General features: G+C 47.8%; 1 protein-coding gene across 1 annotated transcript in view; it reads left to right on the forward strand.

Annotated features, from left to right (window-relative positions):
• The first annotated feature begins 777 nt into the window (after positions 1-777).
• LOC140110360 (glutamine amidotransferase-like class 1 domain-containing protein 3, mitochondrial) overlaps positions 778-26,119 on the forward strand; it is a 59,891-nt gene continuing 34,549 nt past the window's right edge. Inside the window, exons 1-3 of the mRNA XM_072132189.1 lie at positions 778-1,011; positions 17,633-17,685; positions 18,401-18,511. Coding sequence (XP_071988290.1) covers positions 910-1,011; positions 17,633-17,685; positions 18,401-18,511 — 266 coding nt within the window. The 5' untranslated portion in view covers positions 778-909. The remainder of the gene's footprint in view (positions 1,012-17,632; positions 17,686-18,400; positions 18,512-26,119) is intronic.

Consider the following 26,119-nt stretch of genomic DNA (forward strand, 5'->3'; position numbering starts at 1 on the left):
AGGAGGAGGAGAGGAGGATGAGGAAGAAGAGGAGGAGGAGGGAGAGAGAGAGAGGGAGAGGAGGATGAGGAAGGAGAGAGGAGGAGGGAGGAGGGAGAGGGAGAGGAGGAGGAGAGGAGGATGAGGAGGAAGAGAGGAGAGGGAAAGGAGGAGGAGAGGAGGATGAGGAGGAAGAGAGGAGAGGGAAAGGAGGGAGGAGATGAGGATGAGGAAGAGAGGTGGAGGAGGGAGGAGAGGGAGAGGAGGATGAGGAGGAAGAGAGGAGAGGGAGAGGAGGAGGAGAGGAGGAGGAGAGGAGGATGAGGAAGAGAGGAGGAGGAGGGAGAGAGGAGAGGGAGAGGAGGATGAGGAGGAAGAGAGGAGAGGGAGAGGAGGAGGAGAGGAGGATGAGGAAGAGAGGATGAGGAAGAGAGGAGGAGGAGGGGAAGGAGAGGAGAGGGAGAGGAGGATGAGGAGGAGAGAGGAGAGGGAGAGGAGGAAGAGAGAAGAGAGGAGGAGGAGGGGGAGAGAGGAGAGGGAAGAGGAGGATGAGGAGGGAGAGAGAGAGGGAGAGGAGGCTGAGGAAGAGAGGATGAGGAAGAGAGGAGAGAGGGAGAGGAGGAGAGGAGAGAGGAGAGGGAGAGGAGGAGGAGAAGAGGGCAGAGGCCGGGGAGGGGCTCGGGGCACATGTCGGGGCGCTGCTGCTGCTGCTGTTGGGTTCCTTTCCGGCGCCGGGGCTGGTAATTCTCCCACACACAGAGTGTAGTTTATCGGCTGGACACTAGAGGGAGCCTCTACATCATTTCACCACGAGCTGACGACATCACTAGGAGACGGTCCCCGGCTCTGTGGTCCCCAATAAAATGGCGGCGGCGGCAGCTCCGCGGCCTCTAGTGATCGGAGCGGCTGAAGGTGAATATCAGCCCAAACATGGCGGCGCTGAGTGCCCGGGGGACCCGGATCATACTGCCCCTACTGGGAGCCCGAGCCCTGCACAGAACCCAGGGAAACCCCGCAGCCAGAGTGGCCGTGGTGCGTATAGTGTGATCACTGACCGGGTGTCCCTATGCACTAAACACTAAAGATAGCAGAATAGTGAGTGCAGCTCTGGGCTATAATACAGGATGTAACTCAGGATCAGTACAGGATAAGTAATGTCATGTATGTACACAGTGACTGCACCAGCAGCAGAATAGTGAGTGCAGCTCTGGTGTATATTTACAGGATGTAACTCAGGATCAGTACAGGATAAGTAATGTCATGTATGTACACAGTGACTGCACCAGCAGCAGAATAGTGAGTGCAGCTCTGGGGTATAATACAGGATGTAACTCAGGATCAGTACAGGATAAGTAATGTCATGTATGTACGCAGTGACTGCACCAGCAGCAGAATAGTGAGTGCAGCTCTGGGGTATAATACAGGATGTAACTCAGGATCAGTACAGGATAAGTAATGTCATGTATGTACACAGTGACTGCACCAGCAGCAGAATAGTGAGTGCAGCTCTGGGGTATAATACATGATGTAACTCAGGATCAGTACAGGATAAGTAATATCATGTATGTACACAGTGACTGCACCAGCAGCAGAATAGTGAGTGCAGCTCTGGGGTATAATACATGATGTAACTCAGGATCAGTACAGGATAAGTAATGTCATGTATGTACGCAGTGACTGCACCAGCAGCAGAATAGTGAGTGCAGCTCTGGAGTATAATACAGGATGTAACTCAGGATCAGTACAGGATAAGTAATGTCATGTATGTACACAGTGACTGCACCAGCAGCAGAATAGTGAGTGCAGCTCTGGGGTATAATACAGGATGTAACTCAGGATCAGTACAGGATAAGTAATGTCATGTATGTACACAGTGACTGCACCAGCAGCAGAATAGTGAGTGCAGCTCTGGGCTATAATACAGAATGTAACTCAGGATCAGTACAGGATAAGTAATGTCATGTATGTACACAGTGACTGCACCAGCAGCAGTATAGTGAGTGCAGCTCTGGGGTATAATACAGGATGTAACTCAGGATCAGTACAGGATAAGTAATGTCATGTATGTACACAGTGACTGCACCAGCAGCAGAATAGTGAGTGCAGCTCTGGGGTATAATACAGGATGTAACTCAGGATCAGTACAGGATAAGTAATGTCATGTATGTACACAGTGACTGCACCAGCAGCAGAATAGTGAGTGCAGCTCTGGGCTATAATACAGAATGTAACTCAGGATCAGTACAGGATAAGTAATGTCATGTATGTACACAGTGACTGCACCAGCAGCAGAATAGTGAGTGCAGCTCTGGGATATAATACAGGATGTAACTCAGGATCAGTACAGGATAAGTAATGTCATGTATGTACAGTGACTGCACCAGCAGCAGAATAGTGAGTGCAGCTCTGGAGTATAATACAGGATGTAACTCAGGATCAGTACAGGATAAGTAATGTCATGTATGTACACAGTGACTGCACCAGCAGCAGAATAGTGAGTGCAGCTCTGGGGTATAATACAGGATGTAACTCAGGATCAGTACAGGATAAGTAATGTCATGTATGTACACAGTGACTGCACCAGCAGCAGAATAGTGAGTGCAGCTCTGGGGTATAATACAGGATGTAACTCAGGATCAGTACAGGATAAGTAATGTCATGTATGTACACAGTGACTGCACCAGCAGCAGAATAGTGAGTGCAGCTCTGGAGTATAATACAGGATGTAACTCAGGATCAGTACAGGATAAGTAATGTCATGTATGTACACAGTGACTGCACCAGCAGCAGAATAGTGAGTGCAGCTCTGGTGTATATTACAGGATGTAACTCAGGATCAGTACAGGATAAGTAATGTCATGTATGTACACAGTGACTGCACCAGCAGCAGAATAGTGAGTGCAGCTCTGGGGTATAATACAGGATGTAACTCAGGATCAGTACAGGATAAGTAATGTCATGTATGTACACAGTGACTGCACCAGCAGCAGAATAGTGAGTGCAGCTCTGGGGTATAATACAGGATGTAACTCAGGATCAGTACAGGATAAGTAATGTCATGTATGTACACAGTGACTGCACCAGCAGCAGAATAGTGAGTGCAGCTCTGGAGTATAATACAGGATGTAACTCAGGATCAGTACAGGATAAGTAATGTCATGTATGTACACAGTGACTGCACCAGCAGCAGAATAGTGAGTGCAGCTCTGGGGTATAATACAGGATGTAACTCAGGATCAGTACAGGATAAGTAATGTCATGTATGTACACAGTGACTGCACCAGCAGCAGAATAGTGAGTGCAGCTCTGGGGTATAATACAGGATGTAACTCAGGATCAGTACAGGATAAGTAATGTCATGTATGTACACAGTGACTGCACCAGCAGCAGAATAGTGAGTGCAGCTCTGGAGTATAATACAGGATGTAACTCAGGATCAGTACAGGATAAGTAATGTCATGTATGTACACAGTGACTGCACCAGCAGCAGAATAGTGAGTGCAGCTCTGGGGTATAATACAGGATGTAACTCAGGATCAGTACAGGATAAGTAATGTCATGTATGTACACAGTGACTGCACCAGCAGCAGAATAGTGAGTGCAGCTCTGGAGTATAATACAGGATGTAACTCAGGATCAGTACAGGATAAGTAATGTCATGTATGTACACAGTGACTGCACCAGCAGCAGAATAGTGAGTGCAGCTCTGGAGTATAATACAGGATGTAACTCAGGGTCAGTACAGGATAAGTAATGTCATGTATGTACACAGTGACTGCCCCAGCAGCAGAATAGTGAGTGCAGCTCTGGTGTATAATACAGGATGTAACTCAGGATCAGTACAGGATAAGTAATGTCATGTATGTACACAGTGACTGCACCAGCAGCAGAATAGTGAGTGCAGCTCTGGGGTATAATACAGGATGTAACTCAGGATCAGTACAGGATAAGTAATGTCATGTATGTACACAGTGACTGCACCAGCAGCAGAATAGTGAGTGCAGCTCTGGGGTATAATACAGGATGTAACTCAGGATCAGTACAGGATAAGTAATGTCATGTATGTACACAGTGACTGCACCAGCAGCAGAATAGTGAGTGCAGCTCTGGGGTATAATACAGGATGTAACTCAGGATCAGTACAGGATAAGTAATGTCATGTATGTACACAGTGACTGCACCAGCAGCAGAATAGTGAGTGCAGCTCTGGGGTATAATACAGGATGTAACTCAGGATCAGTACAGGATAAGTAATGTCATGTATGTACACAGTGACTGCACCAGCAGCAGAATAGTGAGTGCAGCTCTGGGGTATAATACAGGATGTAACTCAGGATCAGTACAGGATAAGTAATGTCATGTATGTACGCAGTGACTGCACCAGCAGCAGAATAGTGAGTGCAGCTCTGGGGTATAATACAGGATGTAACTCAGGATCAGTACAGGATAAGTAATGTCATGTATGTACACAGTGACTGCACCAGCAGCAGAATAGTGAGTGCAGCTCTGGGGTATAATACAGGATGTAACTCAGGATCAGTACAGGATAAGTAATGTCATGTATGTACACAGTGACTGCACCAGCAGCAGAATAGTGAGTGCAGCTCTGGGGTATAATACAGGATGTAACTCAGTACAGGATAAGTAATGTCATGTATGTACACAGTGATTGCACCAGCAGCAGAATAGTGAGTGCAGCTCTGGGGTATAATACAGGATGTAACTCAGGATCAGTACAGGATAAGTAATGTCATGTATGTACACAGTGACTGCACCAGCAGCAGAATAGTGAGTGCAGCTCTGGGGTATAATACAGGATGTAACTCAGGATCAGTACAGGTAAGTAATGTCATGTATGTGCACAGTGACTGCACCAGCAGCAGAATAGTGAGTGCAGCTCTGGGGTATAATACAGGATGTAACGCAGGATCAGTACAGGATAAGTAATGTCATGTATGTACACAGTGACTGCACCAGCAGCAGAATAGTGAGTGCAGCTCTGGAGTATAATACAGGATGTAACTCAGGATCAGTACAGGATAAGTAATGTCATGTATGTACACAGTGACTGCACCAGCAGAATAGTGAGTGCAGCTCTGGAGTATAATACAGGATGTAACTCAGGATCAGTACAGGATAAGTAATGTCATGTATGTACACAGTGACTGCACCAGCAGCAGAATAGTGAGTGCAGCTCTGGAGTATAATACAGGATGTAACTCAGGATCAGTACAGGATAAGTAATGTCATGTATGTATACAGTGACTGCACCAGCAGCAGAATAGTGAGTGCAGCTCTGGGGTATAATACAGGATGTAACTCAGGATCAGTACAGGATAAGTAATGTCATGTATGTACACAGTGACTACACCAGCAGCAGAATAGTGAGTGCAGCTCTGGGGTATAATACAGGATGTAACTCAGGATCAGTACAGGATAAGTAATGTCATGTATGTACACAGTGACTGCACCAGCAGCAGAATAGTGAGTGCAGCTCTGGGGTATAATACAGGATGTAACTCAGGATCAGTACAGGATAAGTAATGTCATGTATGTACACAGTGACTACACCAGCAGCAGAATAGTGAGTGCAGCTCTGGGGTATAATACAGGATGTAACTCAGGATCAGTACAGGATAAGTAATGTCATGTATGTACACAGTGACTGCACCAGCAGCAGAATAGTGAGTGCAGCTCTGGGGTATAATACAGCATGTAACTCAGGATCAGTACAGGTAAGTAATGTCATGTATGTGCACAGTGACTGCACCAGCAGCAGAATAGTGAGTGCAGCTCTGGGGTATAATACAGGATGTAACGCAGGATCAGTACAGGATAAGTAATGTCATGTATGTACACAGTGACTGCACCAGCAGCAGAATAGTGAGTGCAGCTCTGGAGTATAATACAGGATGTAACTCAGGATCAGTACAGGATAAGTAATGTCATGTATGTACACAGTGACTGCACCAGCAGAATAGTGAGTGCAGCTCTGGAGTATAATACAGGATGTAACTCAGGATCAGTACAGGATAAGTAATGTCATGTATGTACACAGTGACTGCACCAGCAGCAGAATAGTGAGTGCAGCTCTGGGGTATAATACAGGATGTAACTCAGGATCAGTACAGGATAAGTAACGTCATGTATGTACACAGTGACTGCACCAGCAGCAGAATAGTGAGTGCAGCTCTGGAGTATAATACAGGATGTAACTCAGGATCAGTACAGGATAAGTAATGTCATGTATGTACACAGTGACTGCACCAGCAGCAGAATAGTGAGTGCAGCTCTGGAGTATAATACAGGATGTAACTCAGGATCAGTACAGGATAAGTAACGTCATGTAAGTACACAGTGACTGCACCAGCAGCAGAATAGTGAGTGCAGCTCTGGGGTATAATACAGGATGTAACTCAGGATCAGTACAGGATAAGTAATGTCATGTATGTACACAGTGACTGCACCAGCAGCAGAATAGTGAGTGCAGCTCTGGGGTATAATACAGGATGTAACTCAGGATCAGTACAGGATAAGTAATGTCATGTATGTATACAGTGACTGCACCAGCAGCAGAATAGTGAGTGCAGCTCTGGGGTATAATACAGGATGTAACTCAGGATCAGTACAGGATAAGTAATGTCATGTATGTACACAGTGACTGCACCAGCAGCAGAATAGTGAGTGCAGCTCTGGGGTATAATACAGGATGTAACTCAGGATCAGTACAGGATAAGTAATGTCATGTATGTACACAGTGACTACACCAGCAGCAGAATAGTGAGTGCAGCTCTGGGGTATAATACAGGATGTAGCTCAGGATCAGTACAGGATAAGTAATGTCATGTATGTACACAGTGACTGCACCAGCAGCAGAATAGTGAGTGCAGCTCTGGGGTATAATACAGGATGTAACTCAGGATCAGTACAGGATAAGTAATGTCATGTATGTACACAGTGACTGCACCAGCAGCAGAATAGTGAGTGCAGCTCTGGGGTATAATACAGGATGTAACTCAGGATCAGTACAGGATAAGTAATGTCATGTATGTACACAGTGACTACACCAGCAGCAGAATAGTGAGTGCAGCTCTGGGGTATAATACAGGATGTAACTCAGGATCAGTACAGGATAAGTAATGTCATGTATGTACACAGTGACTGCACCAGCAGCAGAATAGTGAGTGCAGCTCTGGGGTATAATACAGGATGTAACTCAGGATCAGTACAGGATAAGTAATGTCATGTATGTACACAGTGACTGCACCAGCAGCAGAATAGTGAGTGCAGCTCTGGGGTATAATACAGGATGTAACTCAGGATCAGTACAGGATAAGTAATGTCATGTATGTACAGTGACTGCACCAGCAGCAGAATAGTGAGTGCAGCTCTGGGGTATAATACAGGATGTAACTCAGGATCAGTACAGGATAAGTAATGTCATGTATGTACACAGTGACTGCACCAGCAGCAGAATAGTGAGTGCAGCTCTGGAGTATAATACAGGATGTAACTCAGGATCAGTACAGGATAAGTAATGTCATGTATGTACACAGTGACTGCACCAGCAGCAGAATAGTGAGTGCAGCTCTGGGGTATAATACAGGATGTAACTCAGGATCAGTACAGGATAAGTAATGTCATGTATGTACACAGTGACTGCACCAGCAGCAGAATAGTGAGTGCAGCTCTGGGGTATAATACAGGATGTAACTCAGGATCAGTACAGGATAAGTAATGTCATGTATGTACGCAGTGACTGCACCAGCAGCAGAATAGTGAGTGCAGCTCTGGGGTATAATACAGGATGTAACTCAGGATCAGTACAGGATAAGTAATGTCATGTATGTACACAGTGACTGCACCAGCAGCAGAATAGTGAGGGCAGCTCTGGGGTATAATACAGGATGTAACTCAGGATCAGTACAGGATAAGTAATGTCATGTATGTACAGTGACTGCACCAGCAGCAGAATAGTGAGTGCAGCTCTGGGGTATAATACAGGATGTAACTCAGGATCAGTACAGGATAAGTAATGTCATGTATGTACACAGTGACTGCACCAGCAGCAGAATAGTGAGTGCAGCTCTGGGGTATAATACAGGATGTAACTCAGGATCAGTACAGGATAAGTAATGTCATGTATGTACACAGTGACTGCACCAGCAGAATAGTGAGTGCAGCTCTGGGGTATAATACAGGATGTAACTCAGGATCAGTACAGGATAAGTAATGTCATGTATGTACACAGTGACTGCACCAGCAGCAGAATAGTGAGTGCAGCTCTGGGGTATAATACAGGATGTAACTCAGGATCAGTACAGGATAAGTAATGTCATGTATGTACACAGTGACTGCACCAGCAGAATAGTGAGTGCAGCTCTGGGGTATAATACAGGATGTAACTCAGGATCAGTACAGGATAAGTAATGTCATGTATGTACACAGTGACTGCACCAGCAGCAGAATAGTGAGTGCAGCTCTGGGGTATAATACAGGATGTAACTCAGGATCAGTACAGGATAAGTAATGTCATGTATGTACACAGTGACTGCACCAGCAGCAGAATAGTGAGTGCAGCTCTGGAGTATAATACAGGATGTAACTCAGGATCAGTACAGGATAAGTAATGTCATGTATGTACACAGTGACTGCACCAGCAGAATAGTGAGTGCAGCTCTGGGGTATAATACAGGATGTAACTCAGGATCAGTACAGGATAAGTAATGTCATGTATGTACACAGTGACTGCACCAGCAGCAGAATAGTGAGTGCAGCTCTGGAGTATAATACAGCATGTAACTCAGGATCAGTACAGGATAAGTAATGTCATGTATGTACACAGTGACTGCACCAGCAGCAGAATAGTGAGTGCAGCTCTGGGGTATAATACAGGATGTAACTCAGGATCAGTACAGGATAAGTAATGTCATGTATGTACACAGTGACTGCACCAGCAGCAGAATAGTGAGTGCAGCTCTGGGGTATAATACAGGATGTAACTCAGGATCAGTACAGGATAAGTAATGTCATGTATGTACACAGTGACTGCACCAGCAGCAGAATAGTGAGTGCAGCTCTGGAGTATAATACAGGATGTAACTCAGGATCAGTACAGGATAAGTAATGTCATGTATGTACACAGTGACTGCACCAGCAGCAGAATAGTGAGTGCAGCTCTGGGGTATAATACAGGATGTAACTCAGGATCAGTACAGGATAAGTAATGTCATGTATGTACACAGTGACTGCACCAGCAGCAGAATAGTGAGTGCAGCTCTGGGGTATAATACAGGATGTAACTCAGGATCAGTACAGGATAAGTAATGTCATGTATGCACACAGTGACTGCACCAGCAGCAGAATAGTGAGTGCAGCTCTGGGGTATAATACAGGATGTAACTCAGGATCAGTACAGGATAAGTAATGTCATGTATGTACACAGTGACTGCACCAGCAGCAGAATAGTGAGTGCAGCTCTGGGGTATAATACAGGATGTAACTCAGGATCAGTACAGGTAAGTAATGTCATGTATGTACACAGTGACTGCACCAGCAGCAGAATAGTGAGTGCAGCTCTGGGGTATAATACAGGATGTAACTCAGGATCAGTACAGGATAAGTAATGTCATGTATGTACACAGTGACTGCACCAGCAGCAGAATAGTGAGTGCAGCTCTGGGGTATAATACAGGATGTAACTCAGGATCAGTACAGGATAAGTAATGTCATGTATGTACACAGTGACTGCACCAGCAGCAGAATAGAGAGTGCAGCTCTGGAGTATAATACAGGATGTAACTCAGGATCAGTACAGGATAAGTAATGTCATGTATGTACACAGTGACTGCACCAGCAGCAGAATAGTGAGTGCAGCTCTGGAGTATAATACAGGATGTAACTCAGGATCGGTACAGGATAAGTAATGTCATGTATGTACACAGTGACTGCACCAGCAGCAGAATAGTGAGTGCAGCTCTGGGGTATAATACAGGATGTGACTCAGGATCAGTACAGGATAAGTAATGTCATGTATGTACACAGTGACTGCACCAGCAGCAGAATAGTGAGTGCAGCTCTGGAGTATAATACAGGATGTAACTCAGGATCAGTACAGGATAAGTAATGTCATGTATGTACACAGTGACAGCACCAGCAGCAGAATAGTGAGTGCAGCTCTGGATATAATACAGGATGTAACTCAGGATCAGTACAGGATAAGTAATGTCATGTATGTACACAGTGACTGCACCAGCAGCAGAATAGTGAGTGCAGCTCTGGGGTATAATACAGGATGTAACTCAGGATCAGTACAGGATAAGTAATGTCATGTATGTACAGTGACTGCACCAGCAGCAGAATAGTGAGTGCAGCTCTGGGGTATAATACAGGATCAGTACAGGATAAGTAATGTCATGTATGTACACAGTGACTGCACCAGCAGCAGAATAGTGAGTGCAGCTCTGGGGTATAATACAGGATGTAACTCAGGATCAGTACAGGAGTAGTAATGTCATGTATGTACACAGTGACCGCACCAGCAGCAGAATAGTGAGTGCAGCTCTGGAGTATAATACAGGATGCAACTCAGGATCAGTACAGGATACGTAATGTCATGTATGTACACAGTGACTGCACCAGCAGCAGAATAGTGAGTGCAGCTCTGGAGTATAATACAGGATGTAACTCAGGATCAGTACAGGATAAGTAATGTCATGTATGTACACAGTGACAGCACCAGCAGCAGAATAGTGAGTGCAGCTCTGGATATAATACAGGATGTAACTCAGGATCAGTACAGGATAAGTAATGTCATGTATGTACACAGTGACTGCACCAGCAGCAGAATAGTGAGTGCAGCTCCGGGGTATAATACAGGATGTAACTAAGGATCAGTACAGGATAAGTAATGTCATGTATGTACACAGTGACTGCACCAGCAGCAGAATAGTGAGTGCAGCTCTTGAGTATAATACAGGATGTAACTCAGGATCAGTACAGGATAAGTAATGTCATGTATGTACACAGTGACTGCACCAGCAGCAGAATAGTGAGTGCAGCTCTGGGGTATAATACAGGATGTAACTCAGGATCAGTACAGGATAAGTAATGTCATGTATGTACAGTGACTGCACCAGCAGCAGAATAGTGAGTGCAGCTCTGGGGTATAATACAGGATGTAACTCAGGATCAGTACAGGATAAGGAATGTCATGTATGTACACAGTGACTGCACCAGCAGCAGAATAGTGAGTGCAGCTCTGGGGTATAATACAGGATGTAACTCAGGATCAGTACAGGATAAGTAATGTCATGTATGTACACAGTGACTGCAGCAGCAGCAGAATAGTGAGTGCAGCTCTGGGGTATAATACAGGATGTAACTCAGGATCAGTACAGGATAAGTAATGTCATGTATGTACACAGTGACTGCACCAGCAGCAGAATAGTGAGTGCAGCTCTGGGGTATAATACAGGATGTAACTCAGGATCAGTACAGGATAAGTAATGTCATGTATGTACACAGTGACTGCACCAGCAGCAGAATAGTGAGTGCAGCTCTGGAGTATAATACAGGATGTAACTCAGGATCAGTACAGGATAAGTAATGTCATGTATGTACACAGTGACTGCACCAGCAGCAGAATAGTGAGTGCAGCTCTGGGGTATAATACAGGATGTAACTCAGGATCAGTACAGGATAAGTAATGTCATGTATGTACACAGTGACTGCACCAGCAGCAGAATAGTGAGTGCAGCTCTGGAGTATAATACAGGATGTAACTCAGGGTCAGTACAGGATAAGTAATGTCATGTATGTACACAGTGACCGCACCAGCAGCAGAATAGTGAGTGCAGCTCTGGAGTATAATACAGGACGTAACTCAGGATCAGTACAGGATAAGTAATGTCATGTATGTACACAGTGACTGCACCAGCAGCAGAATAGTGAGTGCAGCTCTGGGGTATAATACAGGATGTAACTCAGGATCAGTACAGGATAAGTGTCATGTATGTACAGTGACTGCACCAGCAGCAGAATAGTGAGTGCAGCTCTGGTGTATAATGCAGGATGTAACTCAGGATCAGTACAGGTAAGTAATGTCATGTATGTACACAGTGACTGCACCAGCAGCAGAATAGTGAGTGCAGCTCTGGGGTATAATACAGCATGTAACTCAGGATCAGTACAGGATAAGTAATGTCATGTATGTACACAGTGACTGCACCAGCAGCAGAATAGTGAGTGCAGCTCTGGGGTATAATACAGGATGTAACTCAGGATCAGTACAGGATAAGTAATGTCATGTATGTACACAGTGACTGCACCAGCAGCAGAATAGTGAGAGCAGCTCTGGAGTATAATACAGGATGTAACTCAGGATCAGTACAGGATAAGTAATGTCATGTATGTACACAGTGACTGCACCAGCAGCAGAATAGTGAGTGCAGCTCTGAAGTATAATACAGGATGTAACTCAGGATCAGTACAGGATAAGTAATGTCATATATGTACACAGTGACTGCACCAGCAGCAGAATAGTGAGTGCAGCTCTGGTGTATAATACAGGATGTAACTCAGGATCAGTACAGGATAAGTAATGTCATGTATGTACACAGTGACTGCACCAGCAGCAGAATAGTGAGTGCAGCTCTGGGGTATAATACTGGATGTAACTCAGGGTCAGTACAGGATAAGTAATGTCATGTATGTACACAGTGACTGCACCAGCAGCAGAATAGTGAGTGCAGCTCTGGGGTATAATACAGGATGTAACTCAGGATCAGTACAGGATAAGTAATGTCATGTATGTACACAGTGACTGCACCAGCAGCAGAATAGTGAGTGCAGCTCTGGGGTATAATACAGGATGTAACTCAGGATCAGTACAGGATAAGTAATGTCATGTATGTACACAGTGACTGCACCAGCAGCAGAATAGTGAGTGCAGCTCTGGGGTATAATACAGGATGTAACTCAGGATCAGTACAGGATAAGTAATGTCATGTATGTACACATTGACTGCACCAGCAGCAGAATAGTGAGTGCAGCTCTGGGGTATAATACATGATGTAACTCAGGATCAGTACAGGATAAGTAATGTCATGTATGTACACAGTGACTGCACCAGCAGCAGAATAGTGAGTGCAGCTCTGGGGTATAATACAGGATGTAACTCAGGATCAGTACAGGATAAGTAATGTCATGTATGTACACAGTGACTGCACCAGCAGCAGAATAGTGAGTGCAGCTCTGGGTATAATGCAGGATGTAACTCAGGATCAGTACAGGATAAGTAATGTCATGTATGTACACAGTGACTGCACCAGCAGCAGAATAGTGAGTGCAGCTCTGGAGTATAATACAGGATGTAACTCAGGATCAGTACAGGATAAGTAATGTCATGTGTGTACACAGTGACTGCACCAGCAGCAGAATAGTGAGTGCAGCTCTGGAGTATAATACAGGATGTAACTCAGGATCAGTACAGGATAAGTAATGTCATGTATGTACACAGTGACTGCACCAGCAGCAGAATAGCGAGTGCAGCTCTGGGGTATAATACAGGATGTAACTCAGGATCAGTACAGGTAAGTAATGTCATGTATGTACACAGTGACTGCACCAGCAGCAGAATAGTGAGTGCAGCTCTGGAGTATAATACAGGATGTAACTCAGGATCAGTACAGGATAAGTAATGTCATGTATGTACACAGTGACTGCACCAGCAGCAGAATAGTGAGTGCAGCTCCGGGGTATAATACAGGATGTAACTCAGGATCAGTACAGGATAAGTAATGTCATGTATGTACACAGTGACTGCACCAGCAGCAGAATAGTGAGTGCAGCTCTGGCGTATAATACAGGATGTAACTCAGGATCAGTACAGGATAAGTAATGTCATGTATGTACACAGTGACTGCACCAGCAGCAGATAGTGAGTGCAGCTCTGGGGTATAATACAGGATGTAACTCAGGATCAGTACAGGATAAGTAATGTCATGTATGTACACAGTGACTGCACCAGCAGCAGAATAGTGAGTGCAGCTCTGGAGTATAATACAGGATGTAACTCAGGATCAGTACAGGATAAGTAATGTCATGTATGTACATAGTGACTGCACCAGCAGCAGAATAGTGAGTGCAGCTCTGGAGTATAATACAGGATATAACTCAGGATCAGTACAGGATAAGTAATGTCATGTATGTACACAGTGACTGCACCAGCAGCAGAATAGTGAGTGCAGCTCTGGGGTATAATACAGGATGTAACTCAGGATCAGTACAGGATAAGTAATGTCATGTATGTACACAGTGACTGCACCAGCAGCAGAATAGTGAGTGCAGCTCTGGGGTATAATACAGGATGTAACTCAGGATCAGTACAGGATAAGTAATGTCATGTATGTACACAGTGACTGCACCAGCAGCAGAATAGTGAGTGCAGCTCTGGGGTATAATACAGGATGTAACTCAGGATCAGTACAGGATAAGTAATGTCATGTATGTACACAGTGACTGCACCAGCAGCAGAATAGTGAGTGCAGCTCTGGGGTATAATACAGGATCAGTACAGGATAAGTAATGTCATGTATGTACAGTGACTGCACCAGCAGCAGAATAGTGAGTGCAGCTCTGGGCTATAATACAGAATGCAACTCAGGATCAGTACAGGATAAGTAATGTCATGTATGTACACAGTGACTACACCAGGAGCAGAATAGTGAGTGCAGCTCTGGGGTATAATACAGGATGTAACTCAGGATCAGTACAGGATAAGTAATGTCATGTATGTACACAGTGACTGCACCAGCAGCAGAATAGTGAGTGCAGCTCTGGATATAATACAGGATGTAACTCAGGATCAGTACAGGATAAGTAATGTCATGTATGTACACAGTGACTGCACCAGCAGCAGAATAGTGAGTGCAGCTCTGGAGTATAATGCAGGATGTAACTCAGGATCAGTACAGGATAAGTAATGTCATGTATGTACACAGTGACTGCACCAGCAGCAGAATAGTGAGTGCAGCTCTGGAGTATAATACAGGATGTAACTCAGGATCAGTACAGGATAAGTAATGTCATGTATGTACACAGTGACTGCACCAGCAGCAGAATAGTGAGTGCAGCTCTGGGGTATAATACAGGATGTAACTCAGGATCAGTACAGGATAAGTAATGTCATGTGTGTACACAGTGACTGCACCAGCAGCAGAATAGTGAGTGCAGCTCTGGGGTATAATACAGGATGTAACTCAGGATTAGTACAGGATAAGTAATGTCATGTATGTACACAGTGACTGCACCAGCAGCAGAATAGTGAGTGCAGCTCTGGTGTATAATACAGGATATAACTCAGGATCAGTACAGGATAAGTAATGTCATGTATGTACACAGTGACTGCACCAGCAGCAGAATAGTGAGTGCAGCTCTGGGGTATAATACAGGATGTAACTCAGGATCAGTACAGGATAAGTAATGTCATGTATGTACACAGTGACTGCACCACCAGCAGAATAGTGAGTGCAGCTCTGGTGTATAATACAGGATGTAACTCAGGATCAGTACAGGATAAGTAATGTCATGTATGTACACAGTGACTGCACCAGCAGCAGAATCGTGAGTGCAGCTCTGGGGTATAATACAGGATGTAACTCAGGATCAGTACAGGATAAGTAATGTCATGTATGTACACAGTGACTGCACCAGCAGCAGAATAGTGAGTGCAGCTCTGGGGTATAATACAGGATGTAACTCAGGATCAGTACAGGATAAGTAATGTCATGTATGTACACAGTGACTGCACCAGCAGCAGAATAGTGAGTGCAGCTCTGGGGTATAATACAGGATGTGACTTAGGATCAGTACAGGATAAGTAATGTCATGTATGTACACAGTGACTGCACCAGCAGCAGAATAGTGAGTGCAGCTCTGGGGTATAATACAGGATGTGACTTAGGATCAGTACAGGATAAGTAATGTCATGTATGTACACAGTGACTGCACCAGCAGCAGAATAGTGAGTGCAGCTCTGGGGTATAATACAGGATGTAACTCAGGATCAGTACAGGATAAGTAATGTCATGTATGTACACAGTGACTGCACCAGCAGCAGAATAGTGAGTGCAGCTCTGGGGTATAATACAGGATGTGACTCAGGATCAGTACAGGATAAGTAATGTCATGTATGTACACAGTGACTGCACCAGCAGCAGAATAGTGAGTGCAGCTCTGGGGTATAATACAGGATGTAACTCAGGATCAGTACAGGATAAGTAATGTCATGTATGTACACAGTGACTACACCAGCAGCAGAATAGTGAGTGCAGCTCTGGGGTATAATACAGGATGTAACTCAGGATCAGTACAGGATAAGTAATGTCATGTATGTACACAGTGACTGCACCAGCAGCAGAATAGTGAGTGCAGCTCTGGGGTATAATACAGGATGTGACTTAGGATCAGTACAGGATAAGTAATGTCATGTATGTACACAGTGACTGCACCAGCAGCAGAATAGTGAGTGCAGCTCTGGGGTATAATACAGGATGTAACTCAGGATCAGTACAGGATAAGTAATGTCATGTATGTACAGTGACTGCACCAGCAGCAGAATAGTGAGTGCAGCTCTGGGGTATAATACAGGATGTAACTCAGGATCAGTACAGGATAAGTAATGTCATGTATGTACACAGTGACTGCACCAGCAGCAGAATAGTGAGTGCAGCTCTGGGGTATAATACAGGATGTAACTCAGGATCAGTACAGGATAAGTAATGTCATGTATGTACACAGTGACTGCACCAGCAGCAGAATAGTGAGTGCAGCTCTGGGGTATAATACAGGATGTGACTCAGGATTAGTACAGGATAAGTAATGTCATGTATGTACACAGTGACTGCACCAGCAGCAGAATAGTGAGTGCAGCTCTGGGGTATAATACAGGATGTAACTCAGGATCAGTACAGGATAAGTTATGTCATGTATGTACACAGTGACTGCACCAGCAGCAGAATAGTGAGTGCAGCTCTGGGGTATAATACAGGATGTAACTCAGGATCAGTACAGGATAAGTAATGTCATGTATGTACACAGTGACTGCACCAGCAGCAGAATAGTGAGTGCAGCTCTGGAGTATAATACAGGATGTAACTCAGGATCAGTACAGGATAAGTAATGTCATGTATGTACACAGTGACTGCACCAGCAGCAGAATATTGAGTGCAGCTCTGGGGTATAATACAGGATGTAACTCAGGATCAGTACAGGATAAGTAATGTCATGTATGTACACAGTGACTGCACCAGCAGCAGAATAGTGAGTGCAGCTCTGGGGTATACTACAGGATCAGTACAGGATAAGTAATGTCATGTATGTACAGTGACTGCACCAGCAGCAGAATAGTGAGTGCAGCTCTGGGGTATAATACAGGATGTAACTCAGGATCAGTACAGGATAAGTAATGTCATGTATGTACACAGTGACTGCACCAGCAGCAGAATAGTGAGTGCAGCTCTGGAGTATAATACAGGATGTAACTCAGGATCAGTACAGGATAAGTAATGTCATGTATGTACACAGTGACTGCACCAGCAGCAGTATAGTGAGTGCAGCTCTGGGTGTGTTGATGCTTCTGTTTTGGTTGCAGGTTCTCTCTGGTTGTGGTGTTTATGATGGAACAGAAATACATGAAGCGTCGGCGTAAGTCTCGTTATTCTGCTTTTTTACTTAACAGGAAAACTTTGTTCTCCCTCCGTGTCCCCTCTGTGGCTCGCTGGCGCTCTCCCCCCCCCCCCCCCTCCGTGTCCCCTCTGTGGCTCGCTGGCGCTCCCCTCCGTGTCCCCTCTGTGGCTCGCTGGCGCTCTCCCCCCCCCCCCCTCCGTGTCTCCTCTGTGGCTTGCTGGTGCTCTTCCCCCCTCCCTCCGTGTCCCCTCTGTGGCTCGCTGGCGCTCTCCCCCCTCCCTCCGTGTCCCCTTTGTGGCTCGCTGGCGCCCCCCCCCCTCCGTGTCTCCTCTGTGGCTCGCTGGCGCTCTCCCCCCCCCCCTCCGTGTCCCCTCTGTGGCTCGCTGGCGCTCTCTCCCCCCCCCCCCTCCGTGTCCCCTCTGTGGCTCGCTGGCGCTCTATCCCCCCCTCCCTCCGTGTCCCCTCTGTGGCTCGCTGGCGCTCTTCAAACCCCCCCCCCTCCGTGTCCCCTCTGTGGCTAGCTGGTGCTCTCCCCCCCCCTCCGTGTCCCCTCTGTGGCTCGCTGGCGCTCTCCCCCTGCGTCCCCTTTGTAGCTCACCGGTACTTCCCCCCCGCGCCCCATCTGTAGCTCGCCAGCGCTACAACACCCCCCCCAATACCCTCTGTACCTCGCCAGCTCCGCCTAGCTCACCAGGCCTTGCTCGTCCTCCTTATGTCTCTCTGGTTGTTGCAGGATCCTGGTTCACCTGAGTCGCGCTGGAGCGCAGGTGAAGATGTTTGCCCCGGACATCCCACAGATGCACGTCATTGACCATAGTAAAGGGGAGCCGGTCTCAGAGAGCAGGTAATGAGCCGCCGTCTCTTCTACCACTCATGTGCTGCCCCGTGCTGGCCACAGAATTATCACCCTCTTCAGGAACATGCCGAGGTGTTGTATGGAGGTTATACATACACAAGGAGGCCACACACGCTACTGAGCCTCATCAGGAGAATGCCGAGGTGTTGTAGGGAGGTCATACAGGCACGTGGAGGCCACACACACAATACTGAGCCTCATGAGGAGCATGCCGAGGTGTTGTATGGAGGTTATACATACACAAGGATGCCACACACGCTATTGAGCCTTATCAGGAGAATGCCGAGGTGTTGTATGGAGGTTATACATACACAAGGAGGCCACACACGCTACTGAGCCTCATCAGGAGAATGCCGAGGTGTTGTAGGGAGGTCATACAGGCACATGGAGGCCACACACAATACTGAGCCTCATCAGGAGCATGCCGAGGTGTTGTAGGGAGGTCATACAGGCACGTGGAGGCCTCACACACTACTGAGCCTCATCAGAAGCATGTCCAGGTGTTGTAGGGAGGTCATACAGGCATGTGGAGGCCACACACAATACTGAGCCTCATCAGGAGCATGCTCAGGTGTTGTAGGGAGGTCATACAGGCATGTGGAGGCCACACACAATACTGAGCCTCATCAGGAGCATGCCAAGGCGTTGTAGGGAGGTCATACAGGCAAGTGCAGGCCACACACACTACTGAGCCTCATCAGGAGCATGCCGAGGTGTTGTAGGGAGGTCATACAGGCACGTGGAGCCCACACACACTACTGAGCCTCATCAGGAGAATGCCGAGTTGTTGTAGGGAGGTCATACAGGCACATGGAGGCCACACACAATACTGAGCCTCATCAGGAGCATGCCGAGGTGTTGTAGGGAGGTCATACAGGCACGTGGAGGTTATACACACTACTGAGCCTCATCAGGAGAATGCCTAGGCGTTGTAGGGAGGTCATACAGGCACGTGGAGGCCACACACACTACTGAGCCTCATCAGGAGCATGCTGAGGTGTTGTAGGGAGGTCATACAGGCACATGGAGGCCACACACAATACTGAGCCTCATCAGGAGCATGCCGAGGTGTTGTAGGGAGGTCATACAGGCACGTGGAGGTCATACTCAATACTGAGCCTCATCAGGAGGATGCCGAGGTGTTGTATGGAGGTTATACATACACAAGGAGGCCACACACAATACTGAGCCTCATCAGGAGCATGCCCAGGCGTTGTAGGGAGGTCATACAGGCACGTGGAGGCCACACACAATACTGAGCCTCATCAGGAGCATGCCGAGGTGTTGTAGGGAGGTCATACAGGCACGTGGAGGCCACACACAATACTGAGCCTCATCAGGAGCATGCCAAGGCGTTGTAGGGAGGTCATACAGGCACGTGGAGGCCACACACACTACTGAGCCTCATCAGGAGCATGCCGAGGTGTTGTAGGGAGGTCACACAGGCAGGAGGTCACACACAATACTGAGCCTCATCAGGAGCATGCCAAGGCGTTGTAGGGAGGTCATACAGGCAAGTGGAGGCCACACACACTACTGAGCCTCATCAGGAGCATGCCGAGGTGTTGTAGGGAGGTCTTACAGGCACGTGGAGCCCACACACACTACTGAGCCTCATCAGGAGAATGCCGAGGTGTTGTAGGGAGGTCATACAGGCACATGGAGGCCACACACAATACTGAGCCTCATCAGGAGCATGCCGAGGTGTTGTAGGGAGGTCATACAGGCACGTGGAGGCCTCACACACTACTGAGCCTCATCAGAAGCATGCCTAGGCGTTGTAGGGAGGTCATACAGGCACGTGGAGGCCACACACACTACTGAGCCTCATCAGGAGCATGCCGAGGAGTTGTAGGGAGGTCATACAGGCACATGGAGGCCACACACAATACTGAGCCTCATCAGGAGCATGCCGAGGTGTTGTAGGGAGGTCATACAGGCACGTGGAGGTCATACTCAATACTGAGCCTCATCAGGAGGATGTCGAGGTGTTGTATAGAGGTTATACATACACAAGGAGGCCACACACAATACTGAGCCTCATCAGAAGCATGCCCAGGCGTTGTAGGGAGGTCATACAGGCACGTGGAGGCCACACACAATACTGAGCCTCATCAGGAGCATGCCGAGGTGTTGTAGGGAGGTCATACAGGCACGTGGAGGTCACACACAATACTGAACCTCAGCAGGAGCATGCCAAGGTGTTGTAGGGAGGTCATACAGGCACGTGGAGGTTATACACAATACTGAGCTTTATCAGGAGCATGCCGAGGCGTTGTAGGGAGGTCATACAGGCACGTGGAGGCCACACACACTACTGAGCCTCATCAGGAGCATGCCGAGGTGTTGTAGGGAGGTCATACAGGCACGTGGAGGTCACACACAATACTGGTCCTCATCAGGAGCATGCCGAGGAGTTGTAGGGAGGTCATACAGGCACATGGAGGCCACACACAATACTGAGCCTCATCAGGAGCATGCCGAGGTGTTGTAGGGAGGTCATACAGGCACATGGAGGTCACACACACTACTGAGCCTCATCAGGAGCATGCCGAGGTGTTGTATGGAGGTTATACGGGTACATGGAGGCCACACACAATACTGATCCTCATCAGGAGCATGCCGAGGTGTTGTATGGAGGTCATACAGGTACATGGAGGTCACACACAATACTGAGCCTCATCAGGAGCATGCTGAGGTATTGTAGGGAGGTCATACAGGCACGTGGAGGCCACACACAGTACTGAGCCTCATCAGGAGCTGCCGAGGTGTTGTAGGGAGATAATACAGGCACGTGGAGGCCCAACACACTACTGAGCCTCATCAGGAACATGCCGAGGTGTTGTAGGGAGGTCATACAGGCACATGGAGGTCACACACAATACTGATCCTCATCAGGAGCATGCCCAGGTGTTGTAGGGAGGTCATACAGGCACGTGGAGGCCACACACAATACTGAGCCTCATCAGGAGCATGCCGAGGTGTTGTAGGGAGGTCATACAGGCACGTGGAGGCCACACACAATACTGAGCCTCACCAGGAGCATGCCGAGGTGTTGTAGGGAGGTCATACAGGCACATGGAGGCCACACACACTACTGATCCTCATCAGGAGCATGCCCAGGTGTTGTAGGGAGGACATACAGGCACGTGGAGGCCACACACAATACTGATCCTCATCAGGAGCATGCCGAGGTGTTGTAGGGAGGTCATACAGGCACGTTGAGGCCACACACAATACTGATCCTCATCAGGAGCATGCCCAGGTGTTGTAGGGAGGTCATACAGGCACGTGGAGGCCACACACAATACTGATCCTCATCAGGAGCATGCCGAGGTGTTGTAGGGAGGTCATACAGGCACGTGGAGGCCACACACAATACTGAGCCTCATCAGGAGCATGCCGAGGTGTTGTAGGGAGGTCATACAGGCACATGGAGGCCCCACACAATACTGATCCTCATCAGGAGCATGCCGAGGTGTTGTAGGGAGGTCATACAGGCACATGGAGGCCCCACACAATACTGAGCCTCATCAGGAACATGGCGAGGTGTAGGGAGGTCATACAGGCACGTGGAGGTCACACACATTACTGAGCCTCATCAGGAGCATGCCGAGGTGTTGTAGGGAGGTCATACAGGCACATGGAGGCCACACACAATACTGAGCCTCATCAGGAACATGGCGAGGTGTAGGGAGGTCATACAGGCACGTGGAGGTCACACACATTACTGAGCCTCATCAGGAGCATGCCGAGGTGTTGTAGGGAGGTCATACAGGCACATGGAGGCCACACACAATACTGAGCCTCATCAGGAGCATGCCGAGGTGTTGTAGGGAGGTCATACAGGCACATGGAGGCCACACACAATACTGAGCCTCAGCAGGACTATGCCCATATGACGTGGGTTAAGGTCAGGATAGTTTAGGGCCAATCAAGCACAGCGAGTCAACAAAGTGTTTCCCCCGCACCACGACGGCACCAACCAGAGAGAGGGATCCGCCCCCAGGGACAGGAAACCTGAGTATAAAAAACACGCCCTTCCTTGTCCTGCCTCAGTGGTTTCTTGTCCCTGGCGGGAACCTGACTGTGTGGAGGTTACCATCTGGTACCTGTCAGGCGGCAGGTACTAGAGTTTGAATACAGCCAGTGAGCTGGAGGTTGTCCAGATCTGGAGCGATCCAAAGCAGCACAGGCGAGGTGCTGCGGGTCCTGGCAAAGTGTCAGCAATGATAGTTGCCATAGTGTGTGTCCTAGCCCCAGAAACAGCATGATGTGGGGACTAGAGTGCGCCTGTTCTGGGTTCCTGCTGCTCGCGGCTGACCCCGGAGTGGGAGCAGGTATGCAGGGAGACGGGTCCGGCGTCTCTAGAAGCAGATGTCGGAGTTACATGGTGTGACTCCTCCTCTCCAGACACACCTCACATGGTGAATGGCGCTACCAGGATGGGACTTCTACAGAACACGCATCCCCGCAGACCCGGCAGAACCTCTGTACCTATATGAGAGTTCTGGGTGGTACTTTTCTTCTATTACACTCATGATATGTATTCTGGTTACCTATGGAAAAGCTAGCAGCCATCCTAAGCTAAACGTGCTGGCTCTTGTCACAAGGCTGCAGATCTGCGGGGCTCAGAATGTAATCCTGGTCAGGAGCTCATTATCTAGCGACTTGCAGGTTAGCCTCTCCTCCCGGTGTGGAGAGATGTGCAGGACGGAGACCCCTGACAGAGCACATGGTAAGTCCTCAGTTATCTTGGAAGGGCTGATGAACCACAAGCATGGCCTGGACCAGAAGTGAGTTCCCATCAACATTGATCATTCGGAAACTCAGGATTACAAGATGTAGTAAAGCGCTTGTTATATGGGCTATGCCAGCAAACGTGTTTTTAAACAACTCGGGGTTTGGCATATTGCAGTTTGGTAACTTAATTCTCCAGCCTTGTACATCTACATACAATGGGATAGAAAAGGTTTATTCATATAACACATTGACATATGACTATGTATTCGCTGAGAGAGTGGACTTTGAATGTCCGTGCACTGAAAGATGGGAATCCTCGCTAAAGGCAGCCTCACCCCCCCCCCCCCCCAACCTCAGACCTGGAGGGGGAGCAAGGGATGATGAATAGGGGTAGGATATGCTCCTTGCATTGGGGTGGGATATGCTCCTTGCATTGGGGTAGGATATGCTCCTTGCATTGGGGTAGGATATGCTCCTTGCATTGGGGTAGGATATGCTCCTTGCATTGGGGTGGGATATGCTCCTTGCATTGGGGTAGGATATGCTCCTTGCATTGGGGTAGGATATGCTCCTTGCATTGGGGTAGGATATGCTCCTTGCATTGGGGTAGGATATGCTCCTTGCATTGGGGTAGGATATGCTCCTTGCATTGGGGTAGGATATGCTCCTTGCATTGGGGTAGGATATGCTCCTTGCATTGGGGAAGGATATGCTCCTTGCATTGGGGAAGGATATGCTCCTTGCATTGGGGTGGGATATGCTCCTTGCATTGGGGTGGGATATGCTCCTTGCATTGGGGTGGGATATGCTCCTTGCATTGGGGTGGGATATGCTCCTTGCATTGGGGAAGGATATGCTCCTTGCATTGCGGTAGGATATGCTCCTTGCATTGCGGAAGGATATGCTCCTTGCATTGGGGTAGGATATGCTCCTTGCATTGGGGTAGGATATGCTCCTTGCATTGGGGAAGGATATGCTCCTTGCATTGGGGAAGGATATGCTCCTTGCATTGGGGAAGGATATGCTCCTTGCATTGGGGTAGGATATGCTCCTTGCATTGGGGAAGGATATGCTCCTTGCATTGGGGTAGGATATGCTCCTTGCATTGGGGGAGGATATGCTCCTTGCATTGGGGAAGGATATGCTCCTTGCATTGGGGAAGGATATGCTCCTTGCATTGGGGTAGGATATGCTCCTTGCATTGGGGAAGGATATGCTCCTTGCATTGGGGTAGGATATGCTCCTTGCATTGGGGTAGGATATGCTCCTTGCATTGGGGTAGGATATGCTCCTTGCATTGGGGTAGGATATGCTCCTTGCATTGGGGTAGGATATGCTCCTTGCATTGGGGTAGGATATGCTCCTTGCATTGGGGTAGGATATGCTCCTTGCATTGGGGTGGGATATGCTCCTTGCATTGGGGTGGGATATGCTCCTTGCATTGGGGTGGGATATGCTCCTTGCATTGGGGTAGGATATGCTCCTTGCATTGGGGTAGGATATGCTCCTTGCATTGGGGTGGGATATGCTCCTTGCATTGGGGTGGGATATGCTCCTTGCATTGGGGTGGGATATGCTCCTTGCATTGGGGTGGGATATGCTCCTTGCATTGGGGTAGGATATGCTCCTTGCATTGCGGTGGGATATGCTCCTTGCATTGCGGTGGGATATGCTCCTTGCATTGGGGTGGGATATGCTCCTTGCATTGGGGAAGGATATGCTCCTTGCATTGGGGTGGGATATGCTCCTTGCATTGCAGACTCCCACTATCCATGTGTCCCCAGACTTGGGGAGCTCTTCCCATGGGATATGATCCCCTGATGGTTGTCTGCTATAAGTATAAGCCCAGCAGTCGGTGTCTCCTCTCATGTCCTGACGGACTGTATCAGCGCATCCCTCAGTCCTGGCAGAACCTCAGAGTCCAGGAGCACCAAACCTCAGTACTGGTCCGGTCACAGCAGGCAGATGTACTGGACTGCACTCCAAGCTCAGAAACGGATGGGAGCTTTATCTACCCAAGTGCAACGTGTCAGACTCGCTTCAGGATCCAACACTCCACATGTGTGGACAGCAATAAGCCAGGTACAAGCACATTGCACTAATCTGCCATTAATAACATGTAGTGTAATACATCCATCTGTGTATGAAATACATTCATGAGAAATAACCATCATCTACTCTCTGACGCAGAGCTCCAGGGGAGATAGCAGTATAGTTACTGTGATATTCCTATGTGTGCACCAGTCCCTATGACGTCAGGAGCCGTTCACCTGTCAGATACCCACATAACACTAAACCACCTCAGACCCTGAGCAGTCATCTGGAGCAATGGAAGCGACGGCCCTGGTGTTTCCCTTCATGTCCAGTCATTCCTCTGTTGTATATAGAGCAGTCATCTGGAGCAATGGAAGCGACGGCCCTGGTGTTTCCCTTCATGTCCAGTCATTCCTCTGCTGTATATAGAGCAGTCATCTGGAGCAATGGAAGTGACGCCCTGGTGTTTCCCTTCATGTCCAGTCATTCCTCTGCTGTATATAGGGCAGTTATCTGGAGCAATGGAAGCGACGGCCCTGGTGTTTCCCTTCATGTCCAGTCATTCCTCTGCTGTATATAGAGCAGTCATCTGGAGCAATGGAAGCGACGCCCTGGTGTTTCCCTTCATGTCCAGTCATTCCTCTGCTGTATATAGAGCAGTCATCTGGAGCAATGGAAGCGACGGCCCTGGTGTTTCCCTTCATGTCCAGTCATTCCTCTGTGCTGTATATAGGGCAGTCATCGGAGCAATGGAAGCGACGGCCCTGGTGTTTCCCTTCATGTCCAGTCATTCCTCTGTTGTATATAGAGCAGTCATCT

Source organism: Engystomops pustulosus, unplaced genomic scaffold, assembly GCF_040894005.1.
Source record: "Engystomops pustulosus unplaced genomic scaffold, aEngPut4.maternal MAT_SCAFFOLD_263, whole genome shotgun sequence".
NCBI lineage: Eukaryota > Metazoa > Chordata > Amphibia > Anura > Leptodactylidae > Engystomops > Engystomops pustulosus.